The 23,339-nt window shown below is 52.4% G+C and overlaps 9 protein-coding genes across 9 annotated transcripts; 8 read left to right on the top strand and 1 right to left on the bottom strand.

Annotated features, from left to right (window-relative positions):
* Positions 1-1,688: 1,688 nt before the first annotated feature.
* Positions 1,689-3,445, top strand: BO70DRAFT_12758 (F-box protein). Its single transcript, XM_025538000.1, has one exon. It carries the CDS (start codon positions 1,882-1,884, stop codon positions 3,133-3,135), a length of 1,254 nt encoding a protein of 417 aa, XP_025404245.1. The 5' UTR covers positions 1,689-1,881; the 3' UTR covers positions 3,136-3,445.
* Positions 3,446-5,334: 1,889 nt separating this feature from the next.
* On the top strand, positions 5,335-7,472 carry BO70DRAFT_367626 (uncharacterized protein; the record flags this gene model as incomplete). Its single annotated transcript, XM_025544576.1, has 2 exons — positions 5,335-6,162; positions 6,195-7,472. The coding sequence occupies 2 exons, from the start codon at positions 5,335-5,337 to the stop codon at positions 7,470-7,472; spliced, it is 2,106 nt and encodes a 701-aa protein (XP_025404246.1).
* A 656-nt stretch (positions 7,473-8,128) lies between these two features.
* BO70DRAFT_12794 (uncharacterized protein) lies at positions 8,129-8,894 on the top strand. The gene is made up of 2 exons (XM_025538005.1): positions 8,129-8,536; positions 8,612-8,894. Exons 1-2 carry the CDS (start codon positions 8,215-8,217, stop codon positions 8,806-8,808), a joined length of 519 nt encoding a protein of 172 aa, XP_025404247.1. The 5' UTR covers positions 8,129-8,214; the 3' UTR covers positions 8,809-8,894.
* Positions 8,895-9,255: 361 nt separating this feature from the next.
* Positions 9,256-10,120, top strand: BO70DRAFT_391913 (dolichyl-phosphate beta-D-mannosyltransferase; the record flags this gene model as incomplete). Its single annotated transcript, XM_025546250.1, has 2 exons — positions 9,256-9,359; positions 9,487-10,120. The coding sequence occupies 2 exons, from the start codon at positions 9,256-9,258 to the stop codon at positions 10,118-10,120; spliced, it is 738 nt and encodes a 245-aa protein (XP_025404248.1).
* An 847-nt stretch (positions 10,121-10,967) lies between these two features.
* BO70DRAFT_282331 (uncharacterized protein) lies at positions 10,968-13,229 on the top strand (the record flags this gene model as incomplete). The annotated part of the gene is made up of 2 exons (XM_025539043.1): positions 10,968-12,899; positions 13,017-13,229. Coding segments are annotated over 2 exons (2,145 nt in total), but the record flags the coding sequence as incomplete, so codon positions are not given.
* A 280-nt stretch (positions 13,230-13,509) lies between these two features.
* Positions 13,510-14,897, bottom strand: BO70DRAFT_357645 (uncharacterized protein). The gene is made up of 2 exons (XM_025542082.1): positions 14,646-14,897; positions 13,510-14,587 (listed from the first exon to the last, which is right to left on the bottom strand). Exons 1-2 carry the CDS (start codon positions 14,682-14,684, stop codon positions 13,607-13,609), a joined length of 1,020 nt encoding a protein of 339 aa, XP_025404250.1. The 5' UTR covers positions 14,685-14,897; the 3' UTR covers positions 13,510-13,606.
* A 321-nt stretch (positions 14,898-15,218) lies between these two features.
* Positions 15,219-17,745, top strand: BO70DRAFT_384036 (transcription factor TFIIIC subunit TFC6; the record flags this gene model as incomplete). Its single annotated transcript, XM_025545625.1, has 2 exons — positions 15,219-16,845; positions 16,895-17,745. Exons 1-2 carry the CDS (start codon positions 15,420-15,422, stop codon positions 17,743-17,745), a joined length of 2,277 nt encoding a protein of 758 aa, XP_025404251.1. The 5' UTR covers positions 15,219-15,419.
* Positions 17,746-19,508: 1,763 nt separating this feature from the next.
* Positions 19,509-20,896, top strand: BO70DRAFT_12922 (uncharacterized protein). Its single transcript, XM_025538009.1, has one exon. The coding sequence runs from the start codon at positions 19,604-19,606 to the stop codon at positions 20,669-20,671; it is 1,068 nt and encodes a 355-aa protein (XP_025404252.1). The 5' UTR covers positions 19,509-19,603; the 3' UTR covers positions 20,672-20,896.
* Positions 20,897-22,561: 1,665 nt separating this feature from the next.
* On the top strand, positions 22,562-23,035 carry BO70DRAFT_391918 (uncharacterized protein; the record flags this gene model as incomplete). The annotated part of the gene is made up of 2 exons (XM_025546251.1): positions 22,562-22,938; positions 23,020-23,035. 2 exons carry the CDS (start codon positions 22,562-22,564, stop codon positions 23,033-23,035), a joined length of 393 nt encoding a protein of 130 aa, XP_025404253.1.
* Positions 23,036-23,339: the final 304 nt, after the last annotated feature.

Raw genomic sequence — 23,339 nt, forward strand, 5'->3', positions numbered from 1 at the left:
ATATAATCGGTTCGGTACGGAGTAAACTAGATGGATGGATGGATAGATAGATAGATAGCTGCCTCTAATAATCATCGTCATCCAGGTCCTCAGGACAAAATGGACTAGTGTTTAATTATTTTCAAAAGACATGTCTGGCAGTTGAAGGCAGCGGGTATACTATATACTAGAATGATAAATATAGATAATTATTTTGGCCTGTTTTATCAGACTAGTATTATCTGCTACTATCTGTTACCTGCTATCTGCCCGTTCTTCAACCCTGAAGTCAAGATATATCATGATAATATATATATATATATATATACATATTGAGTAAGATATCTTCGATATTCGACTAAGAAGTATTTGCAAGCTTAGTTCATCATAAATTAATTAATTATACAGCTTATTAATACGAAGGATAGTTTTCTGAAAGGGAGAAGGGGGAAGTCGTTAGTATAACATAGAGCGAATTGGACCAGAAAAGAAGAAGAAGGTACTGACATCCGCTTCGACCAACGCCAGAGCAACGCAACAATCACCCAGAGGGAGAGGAAAGCTCGTCGATACGATGCTGTGTATGTTTCACTGGTCCCACTGTAACGTCAACAAAGAACCCGCAGGCAGGGTGCAAACCCCGAGAAATAGAGCTTTCCGGGTCCATCGCAGACGTCCAGGTCCAGGTCCACGCCTGAGTCGAATTACGAGTATAAGCCCAGGCCAGACCAGTTCCTGGGACGGGGAAGGGGGGGAGTTGGTTCTGAAACTCCGAACCAGGGACTGATGTCACAAGGACTAGTTCGCGGCCTTGTAGATATCCATCTAGATGGGTCGCGACTGGCGAGGTGGTGACGAACCTGTTTGGGAGCGTCGAGAGAGCTACCTTACCACTCAGCCTACCAGAGTACTGTACTTACACCCTACACAGTACACACTGCAACAGCAGTACTGTGGGCACTGGGCAGGGTTAGTACAAATTGACTGGTTGACCGAGTTTCGTTTCGCAGAGTCTCTCCCCCTCCCCCCACAGCTCGTCCAGGGTACACGGACGGAGAGCCAGCATGACCGCCAATAGCGGTGATGCATGCCGGTGGATCTTTTTCTCTGTTCTCGAGTTCTCACCGACTCACACAGTTAGAGCAATTTAGACCCCCGGGTTGGGTTGTGAATCGTGAAAAGGGGGGGGGGGGGGGGGGACTCGCGTGGCCTTTTGGGTCCTTTCCGTCTGATCGTCTTGTTTGGATACTGATGGTGGATGATAGTGGATGGCCATTGATCTTTTCCGCATTGCAGTCTGACTGGTGGATGGACAGCCAGCAAAGGCCGAGGCTCCACACCCCTCGATCCACCGTCCCGTTGCATGTCTCGTCTACAATCCCGTCGTGGTGGGTTGACAGTTCCTGGTCTGGACTCTGGACTGCATTGGAAAGAGCCTTTTCTGGTTCTAGTCATCTGGACCGAGTGGTAGTAGTAGCTGATCAGGTTGGTGGGATTGCTCTGGCCTGTGGTTAACCAAGAAGATCTCGCTGACTAAGCCAAGAAGAAAAAGGGCATCGAGCAGTCAACAATGGGACTCGGGCTGTTCGAGGACCTTGAACAAAGAAGAAGAGTACCCGATTTCTCCCTTGTCTGCCTTGGACTCGCAGTGGAAAAATACCGAAGGGGCTAAGGAGCATGCCTGCTTGTGCCCGGAGCTTGACCGAGTTAATACATGATATCTTCTGTCTTCATGTCGATGTTTATGGGATTTGCCAGTTTTCTTTCTCAGAAAGAGCTGTATGTTGCGGAAGATCTCTCTGTCAGAGTAGAGAAATGGAATTATTTAAACAGTAAAGAGCCCGAAGCTGGGGGTTCTTGTCAGGCCGTGTCTCACTTTTGCTTTTACACTCTACACTCACCATGGACGATTCGATAAGCCTCGATTGGATCTTTATGGGTGAACTGTCTTCGGAGGATGTAAATTCTTCGGACGATGCCACATCTTCGGACGATGCCACACCTTCCGAGGATGGAACATCTTCAGAGGATGGCACGCATTCTGAGGTTGACACAAATCCGGCAGACGACATATTACTCGCAACAGGTAAATTGCTCCCAAACCTGGACAACATCCCCCCGGACGTTTTCCATATGATCGTTCGATACCTTGAACCAAGAGATCTTGAGAAACTGCGAGCTGTCTCCAGAACAATATACAGGAGTACACAGCCAATTTTTAGAGAGGTCGTATTGAAGGAGCTTTACACCAAACTGACAGCCGAGGATATCGCTGGCATTTGCTACCTGGCCAATAATGCGGCCACCCAAAGTTTGCCCAGATCCATGCATATAGAGGCAACGTATGTCGGGGACTTGACTGCACGTAGAATATACCAGGGGTCCCTCGCGTACGATCAGGAGGCTCTGCACAGGCGTCCTGAAATGCAGTCCCTGCGACGCGACATGGGGCTGTTCGTCAATTGCAAGGAATTTCATGTTACCTTGATCAAAGATGATTTGCGTATGCAGAACAAGGTCTTATACATTGATGATGTGGTGTATGCGGCCTTTGCCGATTCTTCGGCAGTGGTGGAAGCGCTTACTCTGGACAGCAGGGTGGCCAACAGAGCCCCGCACGAGCATTCAATGCCGTCGTCTATTGACTTTGCTGATATGTGGATGAACTTGAAAGCCCTCAAGGTCACCGAAGCATTGCCTAGCGACCTGTCAAAAGGGACTGCAGTTTCTCACATACTTGAGCACGCCCCGGGACTTCGACATCTCAGTCTCACGGGGTCGGACGATTCTTGGGGAGGCCTTTCCAGGATCTTTCGGACAGCCAGCTCGACCGCGACAAAGGCCACTGGGATCGAGACTCTTGAACTCTCATTCCTGTTCATTGAGTCAAAGGATCTAAAAAGTTGGCTGACTAGATTTAGCGACACTTTGCTCACTTTATCTCTTACCTCACTAACCCTACTGAGTGGAAGCTGGATCGATGTCCTCCAACACATTCAGGACCAGTGCACGAACTTGCAATATGTTTTTATGCATGATCTAAGGCGCCATAATCGAGGGAAACCGTTCTGCAAATGGAAAGCAGCCTCGGGAAGAGAAGATATATACTATATGTTGGAATCGCGTAAGGAAAAGGCTCGAAAAAAAGGCCTCTAAGTTGAAGTGTAGAGTTTTTGCGGATAGTTCATCTTTCTCTTCCTGTTTCCTTCTGTACGTCAAGTCGGCATGTGTTCCGCGTCCATAGAGTAGTAATTCTCCACAGAATAAGAATCGTCACCTTTCAGACCCCATGCAGCCCGTGTGATGTAAGCTGCCCGATTGTTCCTATCAAGTAAAATGTTTGTTGTCCAGATGGTTCCTGGCTAGAGTGCCCTGGGTCGTTACCCGCCCAGACCGCCATCATCCGATAAGGCGTCGTTCATGGTAGCGAGCTAGTCGACCGACCGAGGTAGTAAACAAGCCATGGCCAAGGCATTGCAATCAGATCCGATCAGTAAGCATCGTCGTAGAATGAAAGCGGTAGCACAAAACGCCTCTCCATTCCAATGGGCCAAGAAACCATCTGGTATACGTCAACTCCGCCCTCGCATGATGCAACGCGGGGGGCGATCGCAGTTTGCACGCATCCATATCAAGGGTTCGCGCCCGCAATGCCGGATTCGGCCAGATAGATAGAGTTTTCCGCGCCAGGCACTACCTCACCTAGTCGGCCGGGTTCCACCGGACAGGCGCTTCACGATCCCTTCTTCAGACTCGGGCGGGGACTGGGTATGGGTTTACGGCGGATTATCGAGACCCCTCCCCAGTATCTGTCTAGCGGTCGCTAGTCTGGTTGGGCCGTTTCCCTTTTTCGCCTCCATCAAGCCCATCCTTGATGGAGGTTGTCCGAATCGGAGGCGATTCTTACCCGATCGGGGCAAACTGGTCTGTGAGCCACTGCCAATCCATGTCTTGACTTGGGTTAGCCTTTCTGGCATCTGATTGGGGTGGGGGGAAGTTGAGGGGGGGAACTTAGGGAGGGGACGTTTACTGGTCACGACTAGTGTCATCACGGAGAGGATGGAAGAAAAAAGAAGCGCGCAGGAAGCAGAGAATATCCACCGATGGGTGAAGCGTGTAAGAATTGTAGGAGCTGGGAAAGGTGCCAAGGAACAGGGGGGGATGGGGGAGGGGGGAAAGGAAGATAATACATACATAGTACGGGGTATCTTACCAGGTCGTATCGTGGTGGTAACCGACGGTCGCCGTCTCCTGCAGGCGCCTCTGACGACGATAGGGTGGTGTGGTGTGTTTCAGGCCAGCGTTGCCTTGTAGGGAGGAGGAGAAGGGCCTGGGATTGATTGGTAGGGCAAGGTGTACCTCGGGCTGTCAACTTCCCCCGATTCAACTCAGAAATCAGGAGGTCTGGGAGGACCTGATGGAGTAGTATCTCCTCTCTAACAGAATGGATTGATCTTTTTTGATCCTTCTCGCATGGACTGGGTCTATCTTCAGTCTTGAATGATTGTTCTAGGCCGAGATGGGGGAGAGAAGGAGGACTACCCCGTATCTATCTATCTCGACCACGCCGTACTAGCAATACGGGTCGTACTACGATTCTAGTGGCGAGGCGCAGCACCAGTCAAAGACCACAAATAGAACATGGCGGCTGTGATGTTGATGGCCATATGGAGTCGTCCACGCAATAACTGGAGCCAGGCGGTTGATAAGGAGGTTCTAATTGTAGGCCAAATTGTTCCATGTAGATGTGCTCTTTAAGTACCAAGTAGCTAGCTAATAAGACCATTATTCTTCCTTCGTGAGGCCCATGCTGAGATACCATTACCGGGCGCAACCCAATGGAACCGAAGCCAACCCGGTAACGAACCGTAACCCACTTTTTCGCTCGTTTCCCACTTTCTGCTGCGCTAAACCGTCTTCGGCCGCTTCCCGGGCGGCCCTTTCTTTCGTCCTCAGGCAGCATCGCATCACTCACTCTCGCAGTCACTCCCTCACCACCGCCGGCTACTCTTTCCCTCTCTCGCTCGCTCTCCCCTTCTTCCCTTCTCCTCCTTCCACTAACGATCCCTCCCTCTCATTCAACCCATCACCACCACCCACTCCACCACCACCTCCTCATCCTCCATCCCGTCCCATCGCTTTCTTCTTCTCTCTCCTCTGGGCTGTCACCCTTCCATCATTCTTTTGCACCCCCCCCCTCCGCCCACTATCCACCCCCAACATTCTCTCCTTTCGCCGGTCACTCGTTCCTGTTTCTCCCGTCCACCCGGTACTCGGTCGACTCAGGTGACTGACTCGATCCTCTTGAGAGATTGACCGAATCAGACAGGTAGCCCGACAGGGCTTTACAACGCCATGTCTGGGCGTCTATCATCCGACCATTCTCGCTCCTTCTCGCAGTCTTCGCGACCCTCATCCCAACGCTTCGTGTCTACCAGCGAAACCGATTCGATGCATCATCGTTCAATGTCTGCTCGCTCCTCCAACCCTAATGTCTTCTCCGACGAATACTCCCTAGAACCCATCGACTCCCAATCCGAACACTCCACCGTCACCGCTCGAAGTCCATCCGTATCCTCCAGTGCCTCCTCGAACACTCTCCGGGGCTCGCTACGCCAACAGCAGAAGGCATTCAACACCATTCCCCCCACCGATGCCGAACTGGATTTCGAAGACCCCTTTGCGGATGAGGCCCGCGTCTCATTCGATGAGACCCCCCACCGATCGAGCCTCCCTCCGAAGGGGCTGGATCTGACCGATCGCAACTCCATCGCGTCCACCGCCCCTTCCATCACGAGTCGTAGCCAGAGTGCCTCCTCGCGTTTCTCTTTGCCTCTTCGGGCACTGAGCCCTTACACAGGAGCCACTGGTCCCAGCCATCCGTACGCGATGTATCCGCAGGTCGGTGTCAGTCGCTCTCCTAGTGTGGCGACCACATCGACTCTACGACCAATCGACCGACCGCTGGAAGATACAAGTGCGCCACAGCATCCATACGCGATGTACACGCAGAACGTGGTGGACGAGGAGGATGGTCTTGATGCCCCGATCGACAATTCGATGGTACCCCTTGGCTTTCCCGGGCTCAATCAAGCCTACCAGCGAGCGCCTGGTCGAGCGGATGATGACGTGGGCGACCTTATCGGGCCAGATGGACACACCGAACAACTTCCCCCTACTCTCGTTATCCCGAAAACGCAAACGCCGCTCCCAAGGTGGAAGGCACCTTTGCGACCGTCAATGATGCTGGCATTACACGGGACGAAACCGTTCACGATGAGCGTGCTGGGCCACCAATGTCGGAGGTTTCCTCCAATACGTTAGTGATGGATAGTACCGCGAATGGAGCCGGTGACAGAGGGGTGGAAGAGCCCCCTGTCTCCGGGGTTATGGCATTCGAAGAAAAGCTGAAGAGCAAAGGCAAGAAGAAGGCATGCTGTGGGCTCCCGGTGTGGACACTGGTTTTGGTGGGAGTTGTTATGCTCGTGGGAGGATGCATTGGGGGCATCATTGGCGGTGTCCTGGGGGCGAGGAAGGCGGCGGAGCAAGAGCACAACAAACCAAAAGGTCCGCGTATTGTCACCTTGACGGAAACGCCAAGAATGGACGCAACGCCAGTCACGGCTACTCCCACCAACCTACTGACTCTACCTACCGGTCAATTCGTGATCCCCGCTTCCCCCAAGAATCAGTCGAAGTTTTGCGTGGCGGATTCGGACTACAGGTCGTCATGGGGCTGCCTCAATTCCGGCAAGATTCCAATTCTTGTTCAAGGCACTGACGACGAGAGCAACATCACTTTCGAGGATACCTATTCCTCGTCGTCTTCGTCACTCACCTATGGTGCCCAGCAACCGGTGTTTTCCAACCCCACGCAGAACATGTCCATGATGATGGACTCCAACGATCTCAGTTTCGGGCCGGCGTTGACCTTTATTACCCTCTACGACAAACTGGTCGTTGTACCGCAGGATAGTTTCCCGTCGAGCGCGTCGTCGAAACGCGACTATGTTACCACAGACGAAGTGGCGGCTAACATGTACAGCCGCAAGCAGGTGGCACAGGCCGGGGACAAGCCGTGGTTCTGTTGGTGGAACAGCACAGTAATGGAGTTCTTTTTGTACATGAACGAAACAACCAAGGAAGCCGCGTACAGCAGCAGCAGCGCGATTGTGACAGCCACTGCCCAGGCCACGCAAGGGAGCTCGAGCTCGAACTCGGCCTCCAAGAGAAGCAGCAGCTCTCTGCCGGACTACCCTCGTCGGATCAAGATGGAAGAGAAACGCGATCACCCGGGAGCCACCAACCCCTACTGCCAGCAGATGCAGGTTTTGGATGACGGCGAAATCGGCCCGATCTCGCAAACAACACTCGAGATCAAGGAGGTTCAACCGACGCCGACGACCACGATGGAAGGTACCGGGACGTCGCAGACGTATACGGCCAAGGCCCAGTACGAGAGCGTCTGCTACTGCGTATCACTGACGGATTGATGCGCCCGAATGATTCTACAGATAAAACGAGAGCGTCTTTTTTTTCAAGTGGCATCCCGGCAACCACAGCGTTGGCGTTTACGAAGGTGGTGGGAACGATTTCTTTCTCGACTCACGTGCATACGAATAATGGTCCTGCACGGGCCACTGGTCTATTTCCCTGGGTATGAAGGCTTCCGGTCTGTTTGCTGAGTACGGCGTGCATTCTATGTATTGACTCACCCATGAGTTTGGGTGGCTTTGGTCCTTGTGATTGGGTTTATTTTCTGGCTTAACTATTGACTGTGGCATTATTTTGTGAAGGGCAGTCGGGATGGCGTTTTTTTGGATTGGACACGGTGCCAGGCACCCTACACAGCGGGCAACAAGAGACTTTCGCTTTAACATCACTGGGCCCGCCCCATTTCTGGACTTTTCCTTTAGTGTGTGTGTGTGTGTGTGTATGTTTTTTTTTATCTCCGTGCGGAGGCCATCGATTGGGATGGAGTTTTGGTTTCGTGGCATTTCGACATGTTCTGGCAATATTGTCCGAATCTAAATGCTTGAAGGGCTGGATCAGCCGAATATAATTTCTTCCTGGCTTCAATTCCTCAGCACCCCTTACTTTCGCCGGGCGAGAGTGGTGAGTGGACCGGTAAATCTTAAGAACCGGGGACTTGTCTTGGGGTGGGCAGAGAGAGGGAGATGACCGGATGGCAACGTCATCGGCATTGCGATGTGCAACGTCGGGGGCGACGGCTGAATGCGGCTTATAACAGCACGGCCAGCCCTCTCCTCTCTCTTTTTCGATAGACTTTTATTATTTGGATACCTTGACTTGACTCGAATTGCAATTCATTATCTTCTCAGACATACACTTGAATCTGTACTACATCTGCACATCATGAGCACCATTGCCCGTAACCGATACCCCCTGCGAACCAGCCCCGGGTTCCTCGGGCGCATCCTCTACACGCAACCCCGGCGGCCCTACGCCCACAGCTCCTACGGCGGCGAGGGCGAATCCGATCCCAAGAAGACCAACAACCCACAAAACAAACCTACGCGAGACATTGAGCATCCTGGTATGTATTGTTGTTGGATGTTGAGTGTTGAGTGTTGAGCTAACCGGGTCTCGTACTTAGGGCCCCCTCCCCCAGACACCGAAACCACTGGCCCCGTCACCCAAGGCACACGGGCGGACACCCCGTCGAACAAGGCACGCCCGGCCCTGGCGGAAGACCATCCACCATATGTCGACAAGGAGGGGAACCCCACGGGGGATGTCCCGCAGGATGTGAAGAAGCACAATGAGGAATTAGAAAACCGGTATGATCACCCCAAGTTGGGGTCTTAAGGGCGATCGATCATCCTCAGGGGTTAGGGTATGGGTATGGTATGGAAATGGGTTAAAGTCCCTTCCCTCAGCGTTATTTGTATTTTATGTCAATTATGATTGTTTGGCTTGTATGATAGATAGACAGTGCTAGTCAGGATTCTGGACCTGAAATAAAAGCAAGAATAGGCGATGAGAGGAGAAAGACGAGATCTAGACGGGGTTGTAGCGTCTAGACTGGCCACGTTACGAACGCGGATCTCCCGCACCGGCGCCAAGTCCAGCAACCACCTCCAAACCTCACCTTTCCTCACTTCTCCTCTCCTCCCTCCTCCCTCCTCCCTCTCCTCCATCCTCAGTCACTCCCTTAACCCCTCTGGCCCGGGCACAGATCAGACCTGTCATTACAATCCCACTTCCACTACCTGTCCAGTCTGCCACATCCCACCCACCCATCCACCCATCACCATGGGCGCCCCCGCAACCAAATACTCGGTCATTCTGCCGACCTACAATGAGCGCAAGAACCTCCCTATCATCGTCTGGCTGCTGGAGCGGACCTTTCGCGAGAAGTACATACCTCTCCCTGCCCCTTGCCCCTGGCCCCTCCCTTAGCCCTTATCCCCCCCCTCTCCTTCCCCCTCCGTCCAACGACACGCCCCCCCCGCCCAGCCCACTCTAACCCTCTTCCCCCCCTAGTAAACTAAACTGGGAAATCATCATCGTCGACGACGGCAGCCCGGACGGCACGCTCGAAGTCGCGAAGCAACTCCAAGCCCACTACGGCGACAACCACATCCTGCTGAAGCCGCGGGCCGGCAAACTCGGCCTGGGCACGGCCTACATCCACGGGCTGCAATTCGTGACAGGCAACTACGTGATCATCATGGACGCGGATTTCTCGCACCACCCGAAGTTCATTCCGGAGATGATCCGCATCCAGAAGGAGACGGACTCGGACATCGTCACGGGCACGCGCTACGCCAGCCGCGGCGACATCAAGGGCGGCGTGTACGGGTGGGATCTGTTCCGGAAGTTCACGTCGCGGACCGCCAACCTCATTGCCGATGTCATGCTCATGCCCGGCGTCAGTGATCTCACCGGCAGCTTCCGGTTGTATAAGAAGAGCGTCCTCGAGAAGGTCATTCATAGCACCCAGAGCAAGGGGTATAGTTTCCAGATGGAGATGATGGTCCGGGCCAAGGCTATGGGTTTTAGGGTCGCGGAGTGTCCGATCACGTTCGTTGATCGGTTGTATGGCGAGAGTAAGCTGGGAGGGCATGAGATTGTCGAGTATTTGAAGGGTGTGGTGACTTTGTGGTTGAAGGTTTAAGCTGGGGTTGAAGTTGGGTTGGATGAGGATGGTGTGCATGGGGTTTATTACTTTTCTTCTATACCCTCAGCTTTTTCTTTCTTTGTGTCACATTCTATTGAGGGAGTCTGTGTCTATGTACCTATGCATGTGTATGTGTATGTGTCTGTCTGTCTGTCTGTCTGTCCTATGTATGTAAATTATTGTACGGAGTATTGTTCATGAAATGGCCCACTCCAATGCGCAATACGGGGTTTCCGGCCCCCTAGACCTTTTGCCTCAATATTCAGGCCGTAAGGACTTTGATCACGATAAGATCACGTGACTTATACTAACAGGGTAGACACACAGCCAATCAGAGGCCAAAATGGATTCACATGACTACTTATACAATGTAGTAAGTACATAGTTATTGCAAAGCTCGGCAATAACAAAAGTCACTCACTACATATTCCTACAGGACATTGTTGAATGCAAGACTGCCATGCAGTCTCTAGATCATACAATGCCAATCAGTACTAACAGACTACTTTACCATGACCGCGTGAACTAAAACCATGCATATTCGCTCCGAACCTTTCCACTTTCCTGCAATTGGCTTGATGGTCACTCTCGTCATAAGCGCCACCCCGCACCGGAGAAGTTTCCTGTCGCAACTGAATCAACGTTGTTTTACTCCACTCAACTGAAAGCACCATCGGCAAGATGAAAATATCTAGCACGTTCGCTGTGCCTTTGACTTTGCTGTGGACGACTGGGAATTACGGGGTCAATATTCGAGGTACAAGACTCGGGTTCCTCCCCAGGTCGGTCTGTATCTATCTTCGGCGCTAATATCAGGACTACAGGAGCGCCCCATCCCACCACCCCCACTGTTAACTATGATGCCGATGGGGAGGACCGTACCTTGCTACCCCAAGACAACCGCAACGGCTGGGTCAACCCCGAGGATCTGTCTTCTATGCCACAATGTATCGCCCAGCAAGATCAGTCGGCCTGGCTGGATACCATGACGGAATGCACCGGCAAACGATGCACCTTTCACCTCGGAGTCATCTGCGCCCACTACCAATGGCTGACCCAGCTCAGCTGTCTCAGCACTGCATTTTCCTCCGACGTCATTACAAGTTATTTCCCATACTGTGATCGATCGATACTCGCCAAAGCGCAGTTGTATCAATGGATTCGCAACATCACCGGTCGAACGTGGCTTGTCGATGTCGGCGACACGAACAGCCTACAGCATCTCTCCCCAGCCTCGCTAGCCAAAGGGTACGCAGCTCTTGATGTGATTGACAATGCACCGAAATGCCTGACCGACTCGACTTCTGCGTCCTTGGTGGAGTCATTTCAACATGTTATAGCCTCCTGTAGCTTCACAGGCACTACCAGACACACCGGAAATGCTGCTCGTCCTTGGGAATATAGTGAATCTCTACGGTCCATGGTCGCTCTGGACTTTGAAACTGTTGGCTACGACCTCGTCCAGCATCGCATCAGCGATGACGACTATTTTGATCAGGATTGCTTCTGCAGTGCCTTCACAATAGACTTCACGAAAGAACCCTGTTCAGAGTCAGACCTGTTGGATTTGACGAAGGAGCGCGTCTGGATGAATGCCACCTGTGGATCGACGTCCCTGCCCGATCACTGGACGGACACACTCAAAACCACACAATTCGCATACATCCCCATCGAAAATTGGGACTGGCCCATGTGTGTCGCGGATATGCCGGAGCAGGCGATCCAGCTTACTGATCAGTGTGCAACCGACGCCTGTGACATTGACTCAAGCGGTTACTGCAAAGTCAGGCGTGCAGTGGACAGGGCTTGCTTTTGCCGCAATATTAGCTACGATTCCTGCGGTGGTTCGTGCCAGGTATTCGAGACCCGAATCGACTATATCAAGTGGCTACACGGTCTGTGTGGCAATGTGCACGACTGGCACGGTCTGCCAGATCACTGGCGTCAATTAGCCGTCCCTACCCCTAGCGATATGATTCCATGGGGATGGACTCTCAAGCCATCCATCGACTCAGACATTGCTAATACGACTCGGTTGGGATCCTTCGGGGTAACGGAGCCATGTGCCTCGAATGAATGGAAGCTCGGAAGCTTCGCTTTAGTCCACATAGCTACTTTCCTTGCAGCACTCCTCGGCCAGAAAATAAGCATACATGATCAAATTGCACGCGGCTTTCTAGGGCACTCACACCCGTGGAGTTGGTTTTCCAAGGGGATTTTGATCGCTGCTCTGCAACTCTTGGCACATTGGTCCAATAGTTTGATTGTCCAGACAACCCCTGGGTATAAGGACACTCCCGTGATTCAATTGATGCTCCTCTGGAGCTCCATGCCTCGGCTTGCCTGGCTGCCCATTTTGCTGATCGGTCTGCCATCCTTCGAAGCGATGAAATTCTCCACGGCTGCGTCTTTGCTATTCGCGGAAACTATCCTCCAGTGTATATCATCCTATTACATGTTCATGACCGTCAATTACGGTCGAGAACACAACTTCTACCTCGGAGGTATAGAAGGAGCAGAGAGAGCGAAACAGGCAAAAGCCATGTATGCCGGAGCACTCATGTGGCTTGTCATCATCATCATAACAGTCGTCCAGTTAACGCGGGCTAAGCGCAAGACGGACAGACTGACTAGATCCGGTCGTCTCGATCCACAAACCCAGCCAATACACTACAGACAAGTCACGAAAATAACAACACTACCAGCCAGCTTGAATGATACTTACACAAGGCCCAGGGAGAACTTACCCGCATATAATCAGATAAACAATGATACCGTTCTGGGCGCTGAACATACACCCTTGATATTCACAAGTGGCGAGGGAGGAGCAGGCGATAAACCAACGGCGTTCAGCACGACGTATGGCTCTTTTCCTTCCGCAAACCGCCAACAGCACCACTTCGTTTCCCAGAAACAGGTACCTTTTGTGCGCCCGTATGCTTCCACTGTCCGAAATATCTTCCTTCTCTGGGTTGCGCAATGGATCTTTTGGGGTGGATTTGTTGGTCTTGCTTCGGATGAGTATGTGATTGTGATCTTATTCATGTATATGATGATTATGTTGGTCTGTCTGTCTGTCTTGGCTAATTCGGTCTTATGGATCTAGGTTCTGTCCTCCGAAAATCGGGGCTCTAACGGCTGTCTGGATCATTTCTTCGTTGACAGGCGCTGGTATTAGTGTTTTGTGATCTGGGTTGTTGTCCGGTCTGGGTGTTGGAGCTACAACAGGCCATGTTTCTTGAACTGAAGGCTCGTGGCTATTGATTTTAAGTGCTCCTGTTTCTGTGGGTTCCAGAGGTAAGGGAGTTAGTTGATACTTTCGCCCAACGCGTTGAATCTTGAAGTCTTGCATCTCCTATCTACCAGAGTCAAATCCCATTCTAAAGGATCTTAGCCAACAAGATTTCTTGATATGGCATGCCCAGAAGGCCTAAAATAGCGATTCACTCTGCACACCATATATACACACACACTAGATCCTATCTACCAACCCTCCACCCTACCCAAATACCCCAACACCCTCTCCACCAACTCCTCCTGCCCCACATCCTTAACATTATGAGTCGCGCCCGGAATGACCGCACTCCCCTCCTTGTCCCACTTAACCTCTCCATCCACGGCGCCCTTATCCGTCGCGACCCTCCACCTCTCCAACATGGCCTGCATATCCAACCCGGGCACCCCGTACTCATCCTCGCCCGAATACAGCGCCATCAACCGATACCCCAACAGACCCCTCTGAGCCACGACGCCAAACGTCTCCGCGAGCCTCCCCTCGCCGAGATCCGAACTGAACAAATCATCCTTCGCCGGCACCGCGGGACTCTCGGGACTCGCCAGACTCCAAAACCGACCCGCATTGACCGGCGTCCCGGGCTCAAACCCCACCACGCCGGTCAGATTCAGCGGCAGGAGGGTCCGCGGGTCCGCGATCCTCGCCATATTCACGAGCTGCGCGTACGCCGCGCTCGCCTCGTGGTTCCCCTTCAGCATGTTCAGCAGAAACTCCCGATCCGACATCGGCGCTTGCATGATGGCGCCGTCGACGGGCGGACGGGTGAGGTATTGGAGACCCTCGTCGACAGACGGGTTCTGGGACTGGGACTGGGACCGGGGCAGAGGATTCGGCGCCGAGAGATAGTGAAGCACGTCCTGGCTACCGGTCGAGTGCCCCATGATGACGACCTTGGTGTCCGCGCCTCTGAGCGATCGGATGTAAGTCACACATTGCCCGATCTCTTCGATGTCGCGGTCGATGCTCCCGATGCCCCAGCCGAGGTAGGAGGAGGTGAGCAGCACGTTGAAGACGCTCCATGTGTTGGTTGGGGAGCTGGTCAGGCTCTGGGCGAGGGTTTTTACGTAGGGGACTGTGAGCAGCCCGTCGGTGAGGCCGCCGATGAAGAGCAATGCGTTGCGTTTCGGGTGCGGGATTGGGCTGGTGAATTCGTGGGCGATCAGGCGGGGGCCTGCGGGGTGTTAGTTGTGAGGGGCGGGCAGGGGAGGGGGGAGGGGGAGGGGGAAGGACGTATTCGTGGAGAATGCCGGGGTGGGATTGAGACATGGTTGTGGTTATGGTGGTGGTGGTGGTGGTTGAGGGGTGAGTTGGTAGAATGGGAATGTGCAGGTGTGGGATGAGGAGATGGCAGATTATTATAAGCTGGGTGGTGGTGATGGATTGGATGGAAATGATGTAGTGGTCTGGATGGATGGCCCACTGCTGGCGCGGGGTGGGGGTCAGTCACTAAGGTACCTCTTTTGGCACTGCTCGAGGAAGCACCCGGTGCCGAATTAGGAGTATCGGAGGGACATGGATACTGGAGGGATGCTGACAGCCGTCCGATCAAGTATTTACATCGAAAACAATTGTATAGGTCCCTCATCCTCTCCTTCCATCCGTACAGATACTCAGATACACCTCTCCCAGCAACGTAACAATTCCAAGTGGGGTAATGTAACGCCACCGTTACAGGGGTAAGTACGGTACGCCAAGCCCGTCTTGCCCGAATCGGGCAATTAGCATAAGTAGCTCCGGCATCATTCTCTCTCTCTCTCTCTCTCTCTCTCTCGCTCTCTCTTCTCGAATTTATTTCTATAGCACATATCTACCTACTAGTCAATCTCGTACGCTACTCTCCTGGAACAACAACCACAACAGATATACAGAATGTTCTCTAGCTAGCGCTGTAACACCACCACCACCAGCCACATCAGCTCAATCGCAAAACCTGTACGACATGCGCTAGCGACTTCCTCGGCAACCCGCACTAGCTAGCCAAATTCAAGCTGCACCGGCACGATGCCTCCTCGCCCGCGCAGATCTAATCGCGCCCCCGGCGCCAGAACAAAATACATCGATGACCCTTTCGAGGCTGCCGGGGTGCTCAGCGACGAAGATGAAGACCCCTCTGTAGTCGCGACGCGCAAAAAGGGCAAGGGGAAGGCCAAACAGCCCGTCTATGACGACACCTCGGACGAGGATTTCAATATGGGAAACGGCAATGAAGATGAAGAGGAAGAGGACGATGATGAGTACCAAGACAACGACGTGGAGATGGTTGAAGACGATAACGATGCAGGAGAAGAAGATGAAGAAGAAGGCGACGATGACGACGACGACGCTGCCTCCGTCTCACAAGCCAACGAGGCCCCTCGGCGTCGGCGCAAGCCTGCTGCCACCTCCACGCCGAGGGTTCCTAAGCAGAGACGTCCGGATGGGACTATCGCGCTGGCGGGTGATGAGACGCACTCCCGCGGATCGTGGAACCCGCTCGAACATGTCGGGAAAGCCGTCCACCTGCGGGTTACCTTTGGGACGGACGATAGGGACCTTTTCTCTGTTCTGAGTGCAAGGGATCAATGGTGCAGGGGTTTGGATTCTACGTTTCCGACGCGGGCGACGTTGGATGAGGCGCCGAGTGTGAATGATTATGGGTACGGGAGGAGCTTTGGGCTGGAGTCGGATGAATTGCCGCGGGAGAGTACTCGTGGGTGGGATTGGTATTATGATGAGGATCTGGGGGCAAGGTTCAGGAAGTCGCAGCGGATGAAGAAGATCAAAGAGAAGGACGCTCGTCGCGTTTATTTCCCCCGTCCCCGGGGGGAACATACCGTGCTTGTAGGGCCACTTGAGGGTCAGAAGGTGTTTTCGCTGGGGAGGCATGATGTGGTTGATTTTGGGGAGGCATGGGGCGAGGTCCCGTCCAAACCTGTGAAACAGGAGAGTAAGGGCAAGGCGGGATCGGGTGGCGAACGAAAAAAGAAGAAGCGAGAAGGTTGGATTCTGAATCTGGGACAGAAAATCCAGTGTTTGGCCTGGGTGCCGAATCAAGGCGGCCTCACGCAGTATCTGTCGGCGGTGGCTCCGATACTACCAGACCAAAAGGAAGAGTATCCCGACCCGTTGAAGGACCAGGCCGCTCCAGCGTTCCGGCCATCAGCGCCTTATCCATGTGTGCTGCAGCTTTGGGCGTTCAAGGCCCAGGAGGCCGAGTCTCTGACACGGACAATCGATATGACCTTCAAGCCCCGACTACGCCTCGCTGTGTGTACGGAATGGGGCGACCTGAGGCGGATGGCCTGGTGCCCGATGCCTCGAGCGCCGCGGGATGAAGATGACGAGGGCGCGCAGAAGAACGTCGGGCTTCTGGCTGGTATATGGGGAGATGGCCGCGTGCGAGTGATCGATATCAAACTGGGTCGTGATCCAAAGCAGACGGAATTCTGTAAGTCTGACCAAGAGAGAGAAGGGCCCGTGCCGTGCTGACTTTCCAGACAAACTACAATCTCCTGTGTTTGAAGCGAAGGCACCATCGACCGTATGCACATGTCTAACATGGCTTTCCCCGAGCGATCTTGCTGTTGGCTGTGCCAACGGGTTCGTTGCCATCTGGAGCATCCTACCATCGCAGGCATCGCCCTCAAACCCCCTTCCCTACTTCTACCAGCAACTCCATTCGACGTGGGTCCTCAGCATCGCCTCCGCCTACCCTACCAACCCTCACATCATATGCACCACGTCCATGGATGGAGACACCCGGCTGACATCCATCGTCGACCCTCACAAAGACATGGTCAACACCAACCGCATGCGCGTGGGCTCCGCGCATCTAACGTACTCCCCCATGCTGCACTGCTTCATCTCGAGCGACGAGAACGACTTTGCGCGTCTCCTCGCCGTCCGACGCTTCTTCACGTCGACCGCGATAGCCCGGCTCCCGAGCATGATCTCCGCCGTGGGGCCGTGCAGCTCCTGGCACCCGAGCGTCCTGTTCGGCTGCACCGAGGGCACCGTTCAGGCGACGAGTCCCCTCCGCCGCATGCTGCACGCCAAGGAGAAGCAATGGCAACAGACCTGGTTCCAGCACGAATGGGTGCGCGGCCCGGACGCCAACAGCTCGGGAACCAGTCGGTTCCACGACGGACACCGCGCCGAGAGCACCAGCCTGCTGCGCAACCTGGTCGGCGATCCCAAGCTGGTCAATGGCGCCGCGGTGATCACCGTCTTCGAGGAGGGAACCCACGTCACGGCGCTTTCGTGGAACCCCAACCAGTCGTGCGCGGGGTGGGCGGCGGCGGGCATGGGATGCGGCCTGGTCCGGGTCGAGGATCTGGCTTTGTCTTAGCGATGAAGATGAAGTCGTGTCTGTTCATACTCCAATACTCCATAGCACCTTATTCACTCTACTCCCTCCCATCGGTGGAATCATATCATAGCATAGCATAATTATCAACCCGAGATAAACGGTTAGCAGTGCTCCTAAAAGAACATGGCTGATTGGCCCTCCTCCATCCGGAGGACAGACAGCTCATTCGACCGCCAAAAGCATTACGTAGCCTCCCCATTCCCTGCGAACACTGCGCATACATGCAAACTAAGTCTGTCAATCGGCGGTATCTCGCATGAGAACTAAAAGCACAGGATGCATCTACTATTTACTATTTATTCCTATCGACTGTACTTGGTCGTCCTGGTCAAGTCAAATGCACCGAAGTCCGCAGTCAATCTAAACTGTTTTTTTTTTTTTTTTTCGCATTGATCAGTTGAGAGTCAGATGGGACGCTTAGTTTATTGCGGTCAGATGGAGTAGATGTTCGTCGTCGTAGAAGTAAGTCTGTCGTACGTAGGTAGATAGATATCTGTATGGTATAGTTTAGAGTTGGTGAGTTCGGGTTATATTCCGTACCGTAGACCCTGCCGGATGCAAAGCTGCATGGGAATGTACTTATGTTCTCGGCCAATGTTCGGCGGTGCAGGTTTCCTAGCTAGTAGTAGATAGGTAGTTTTCGGCCGGAACGTAATTTGGCCATGTAGTCTTTTGCTTTCGTGGTATTATCCGCTAAGCATTTGAGATCCCATGCCGACATGTACACTCACTCACTCACTCACTCACCGTCCAGACATCTCCGACGTACACCGTACTTACTCTCTGGAGTCTGAAGAGGGCAGTGTTCAGGAAATGACGTAGACAGCGAGACGAGATCGACGTTCTACCCAGCCATTGCGATTGCGTGGACGGAATATCCAGGCACCTGGGAGATATACATAGTACATGGATCGTACTATAGTACGGACGGAGTACACCGTAATAATAATAATAGCAGCCATGATGGCGAAAAACCGGCCTGCGCGTGGATGACTGACACTTCGATCAGCCAACCAGCGCGTCGGCAGCCACAGCCGCGAGTGGATCCCCAGCCACATTAGTCCCGGGTCACGGGACTTGACGGGTTAATTTAGCAGGTTTTAGTTGCCCTTTTCTACTTTTAGCACGGTTAGCACGATTAGACTAACTGAATATGCATCTTCTTTGTAACTAGATACTAGTAGTTAGTTATGTATCTACGGACTTCCTTTACTCCATCCACGACCAGTGGGCTGGTCGTGGATATTCATAGAAATCGGCAATCGCTACGAGGATCTCGGTACCTCCTCATCGGTGGGTGGATCTCAACGGGCCAGTCCCAAAACAAACGTGGCTGGCATCTCCCTCCCTCCCAGCCTCCTTTGAGTCCTTTGACAGCATCGTGATGCCGCCAGCCTGCACCTTTTTCTTCCCGACGATGGGTCCTGTGCCGGCCTATGATGGAATATACATACAATCCCTTATGTCTGGGTCTTGTCGATCGTTCGTTGCTCGCTCGTCATGGGTGTAATTTTTTTTGTTCTAGGCGCCAACTTAATCTTCCGGGGCTTGCGTTGGTCGGTGTGTGCGTGGTTCTGTGGTGGCATTGGCATCGGGGTGATAAATTGAGGGCGTCCTCTCGTCTGTTCTCTGGATGGTAGATTCATCAGCTCTGGTTTTGATTAAGGACTAAAAGACTGTCTTTAGCGATCACACACTCTATATTTTACTTATAGACATCTTTTGCATCGTCTCTCTATCTTCAATTCTCTTCGTTTTTTTTTCTCTCTCTTGATATCTAGATCTCTAGACCTGATTGATATATTTCCCACATACATTGCATCCACACTCCATCACCATGCATACCGCCGCCCTCCTCTTTGCTCTCTCGCTCTCCGCCCACGCGATCCCCGTCTTCCAGCCCCGGGGGAACGACACCGACACCCTCGAGCGCAGAGACCCAGACAACCTCCCTTACAAGGTCGTCGACGTCGCCGGCCCAACCACCCCCGTCGTCGAGACCATCACCATCACCCAATCCCCCTCCTCCTCCTCCACCCCCTACCCCTCCTGGACCCTCGAGCCCACCGCCAGCGGATCCCCCTTCGAGCGCCACGAGGCCAACGACTCCAACAAGAGGGCTTTCCGTCGCTTCGGCTCCATCGCCGATGCTTCCTCCTCCAGCAACAACAACAACAGCAGCAGCAACAACAGCACAGACGCTCGTGCCATCATCCCTCGAAGCAATGATACGGCATCACCATCTGAGGTCGTTGCCCGAGGTCACCACAATGAGACCGAACATGCCCTGCATGCCCGCGGTAACAGCTCTGCTGAGGTTGTTGCCCGCACTGAGGATGCCGCTGATTTGAGCGAGCGGTTTACTCTTAACTCTCGTGGATCTGTCCACAATGAGACGGGGCATGGGCATGGTCGTCATGCTCGAAGCAATGAGACGGAAGAGGTCTTTGCCCGCTCTGCGCACAATGAGACTGCCCACGGTCACCATGCTCGCAGCAACGAGACAGAAGAGGTCTTTGCCCACTCTGCGCACAATGAGACTGCCCACGGCCACCACGCTCGCAGCAACAGCAACAGCAACAGCAACAGCACCTCCGAAGTCTTTTCTCGCGCCCACAACGAGACGGCACACGCCCTGCACGCCCGCAGCAACGAGACCGCCGAGGTCTTTGCCCGGGGCAACGACACCATCTCCAAGATCGCGACTCGTGGCCTGAACGTCACCTCGCGCGAGCTGAACTCCACCAAGGTCTCTGAGCCCATGGCTCGGGCCTTGACTGAAGATGCTGCTGTCATCGACAAGCATGCCAACTCCACCGACCACACCGTGAAGGCTCTGGGAGCCCGGAGCTCGAACGGCACTGCTTCGATCCAGGCCCGGAACGAGACCGCTAGTGACATCTAAACTAGCCTTCTTCTTCTTCTTCTTCTTCTTCTTCTTTTGACCGTTTCTTATCTCCCCTTTCCTTTTCCTTTTTTTTTTTTTTTTTTTTTACGCGAAAAGATGGTTTCAACGATTGGTATGATTGAATTACAATTACATGGATATATGGATGAAATTGCGAGCGAGTGAGCGATGGCTTTTTTATAATGAACTTTCCTTTTTACTTTACATTTCGGGGTTTTCTTTTGGGTTGGTTTATTTATCACATTCACGACATGTCATGACTACATACTTGCTATGATGAGAGAAAAAGAAAGAGAGAGAGAGAGAGAGAGAGAGAGAGAGATGTGGTCATGAAAATGCGCATGGATGGGGCGTTTCCCCCTCTTTCCTTTTTGTTTTTTGTTGCTTGGTTTGGTTGCATATGTTGATGTGTTTTCTTCATGGTATCTATTTTTCTTTTTTGCATGATTATGGGCCAAATTGACTGCGTGAAACTCGGGTAGATATAGATCTCTTGTGAATGAATAAATTTTTCATTTTCAAAAAACAACATTCTCTATACATGCTTCTTCACCTCACATTTCTTTCAGTAGGACCAAAGAATATCATGATACTACATCGTAGTCAATTAATTCGCTAACCTGATATAGCTAGCCCATTGTGCAAGTTTTCCCTGGAGCCTAGAGATATCCCTTTGAAGGAGAAAGACATTCCATTCAACGAGATAACCCTATCCAGTAAACTGACAGAGTACCCAGGCAGAGAGAGCTAAGAGGCAAAAAAAAAAAAAAACATGATCTGAAATGACCATCTACAATAGCAATATAGTATCTGAAATCGAAGGCGATAACAGTCAGTGCTCTGACAGCTAAACAGGCCTGGAGACCACAGGAGACTTTTCGAGACGAACCATCCAATAGAAACAGTACCAGGCAAGTTACAGCCAGGCTAGTCGCCACAGGCTTTGCTAGGATCTCCGCTCTTTTCCGGACCGGATAGTCGGTCCATGGCTGGCAGCAATTGTTTGAGTCCAGGCCCAGGGAGATGATACGGCATGCTTAAGCGTCATGTCATGTCATGTCGTGTCATGCTATGTCATGGTCTGGGGGATCTGGCTGGGGGTGTTCTCGTTGTTTACCTTTGATGTTTTGACAGAGAGTAGAGACAGTAGTATAAACATTAAACATTCAAGTCCGTTCCACCCTGGCTAGAAACCGAAGAACTCCCATAGACTTGAGGGATTAATCCAGGATACCTGATGAGTGAGGGATTTCAGGGTACCAGAAGCAAACCAATAGTGTAGTGGGCCGAGAAGGCTGAGAAAAAGCTGTAAGTATCCAGTCCACTCAAGATAGTGGTGAGAGATATGTCTCACTCTGATGGTGAATCATTGGTCCAGTTTTACAGTTAGCTTCTTTTTTTAGCTCAAGGCTTGAGGCCGGAAGAGACTGCGCTATGCTATATCTAGTATACCTTCTAGCATGACAGGGCCCTGGCATATACCTTGTTAGTTGTCGGACTGATGTAACCTTGCTAATGTTGATGGATAGAGGATTTGGACGGGGTGGTTGAGCACTGAGGTCCTGGGCGACTATTTAATAGATGTGCTTTCCCTCTTCTTCTTCTTCTCTCTTTCTTTCTGCGTCGGCGAGTGTATCTTTCGGACTGGATGGCTTGGAATGAATTCTAGGTTATTGCATCTGCATCTGTCCAGCTGTTTACTGGTTAGTTACTCAGCCCTGTTCCTTCTACAACAAAGACTAACCATGAGACAGTTCTCTTGAAAACAAAAACCAGATTGCTATAGACGACGATCCATTCGTACTGAACCAAGGTAGGCAATCCCCTCAACAGCCCGAAGAATACTATACCAAACTAACCCGAGTCCGTCGTACCATCGAGCCAAGAATGAAAGACATCTTCAAACCCCTCGTATACGTCGCTCTCTGCATCATAGCAATGGCCGAAGGTGTAACCCGCTACCAAACCGACCCGCCAGCCGGAGTCATCGTCCTGCAAGACAGACAGGCGCTGAACGACCTGGTCACCGAGAACCCCGAAACCTTCCTGAACCCCGAAAATGGAGGCTATTACTTGAAAACATCCCAGGATGAGGAAGTCATCGCCATTGCTGGTGACGAGCTGTGTGCAGAACTGGATACCGCCGTGGCGACGGTGGAGGCCCTTGGTGATGATTATGATGATGATGATGATGATGATGATGAAGGCGTTACCAAGAGAGAGGATAATCTCGCTTGTGGTGGTGATTGTTCGCTGGAGAATTTGTGCAGGCATCCGAGGTGCTATCACTCCTCTTCGCTTTGTTATACTTATTCCTATTGCTATGTGTGTCTTACTAGTAGCAGGAAGGTTTGCATCTGAGGGATAGGGGAGGGCTTCTCGCTCTTGGTTCTGGAATGTTGCGATGGTAGACTCGTTACTAGACGAGTATTCTACTACTACCTTGGCCTGCAGAGTGTATCCCTAGTAGAAACATCATTTCTGCTTTTCCTTTTTTTGCTTCTTACTTCTTACTTTTTGATTTTTCTGTTTTGCTTTTTTTTTGTTGTTGCTCTTTCTCTTTCCCTTCTTCCCTCGCCATAGTCTTTAACTCGATTGTCGGCTTTAGGGCTACCTACGGGTATAGTATATCGCCAATGGCCATCTGACAGTAATATCTATCCAT

Source organism: Aspergillus heteromorphus (assembly GCF_003184545.1).
Source record: "Aspergillus heteromorphus CBS 117.55 chromosome Unknown BO70scaffold_1, whole genome shotgun sequence".
Classification (NCBI taxonomy): domain Eukaryota; kingdom Fungi; phylum Ascomycota; class Eurotiomycetes; order Eurotiales; family Aspergillaceae; genus Aspergillus; species Aspergillus heteromorphus.

Excerpts from the sequence above, each read along its gene's own strand:
- BO70DRAFT_12794 (XM_025538005.1), top strand. The coding sequence starts at position 8,215 with ATGCGGCTTATAACAGCACGGCCAGCCCTCTCCTCTCTCTTTTTCGAT. Across the intron at positions 8,537-8,611 it reads GCGAGACATTGAGCATCCTG|ACACCGAAACCACTGGCCCC; the intron begins GTATGTATTGTT and ends CCCCTCCCCCAG.
- BO70DRAFT_357645 (XM_025542082.1), bottom strand. The coding sequence starts at position 14,684 with ATGTCTCAATCCCACCCCGGCATTCTCCACGAATACGTC. Across the intron at positions 14,588-14,645 it reads GCATTCTCCACGAATACGTC|CCCCGCCTGATCGCCCACGA; the intron begins CTTCCCCCTCCC and ends CACCCCGCAGGC.
- BO70DRAFT_12758 (XM_025538000.1), top strand. The coding sequence starts at position 1,882 with ATGGACGATTCGATAAGCCTCGATTGGATCTTTATGGGTGAACTGTCT.
- BO70DRAFT_12922 (XM_025538009.1), top strand. The coding sequence starts at position 19,604 with ATGCATACCGCCGCCCTCCTCTTTGCTCTCTCGCTCTCCGCCCACGCG.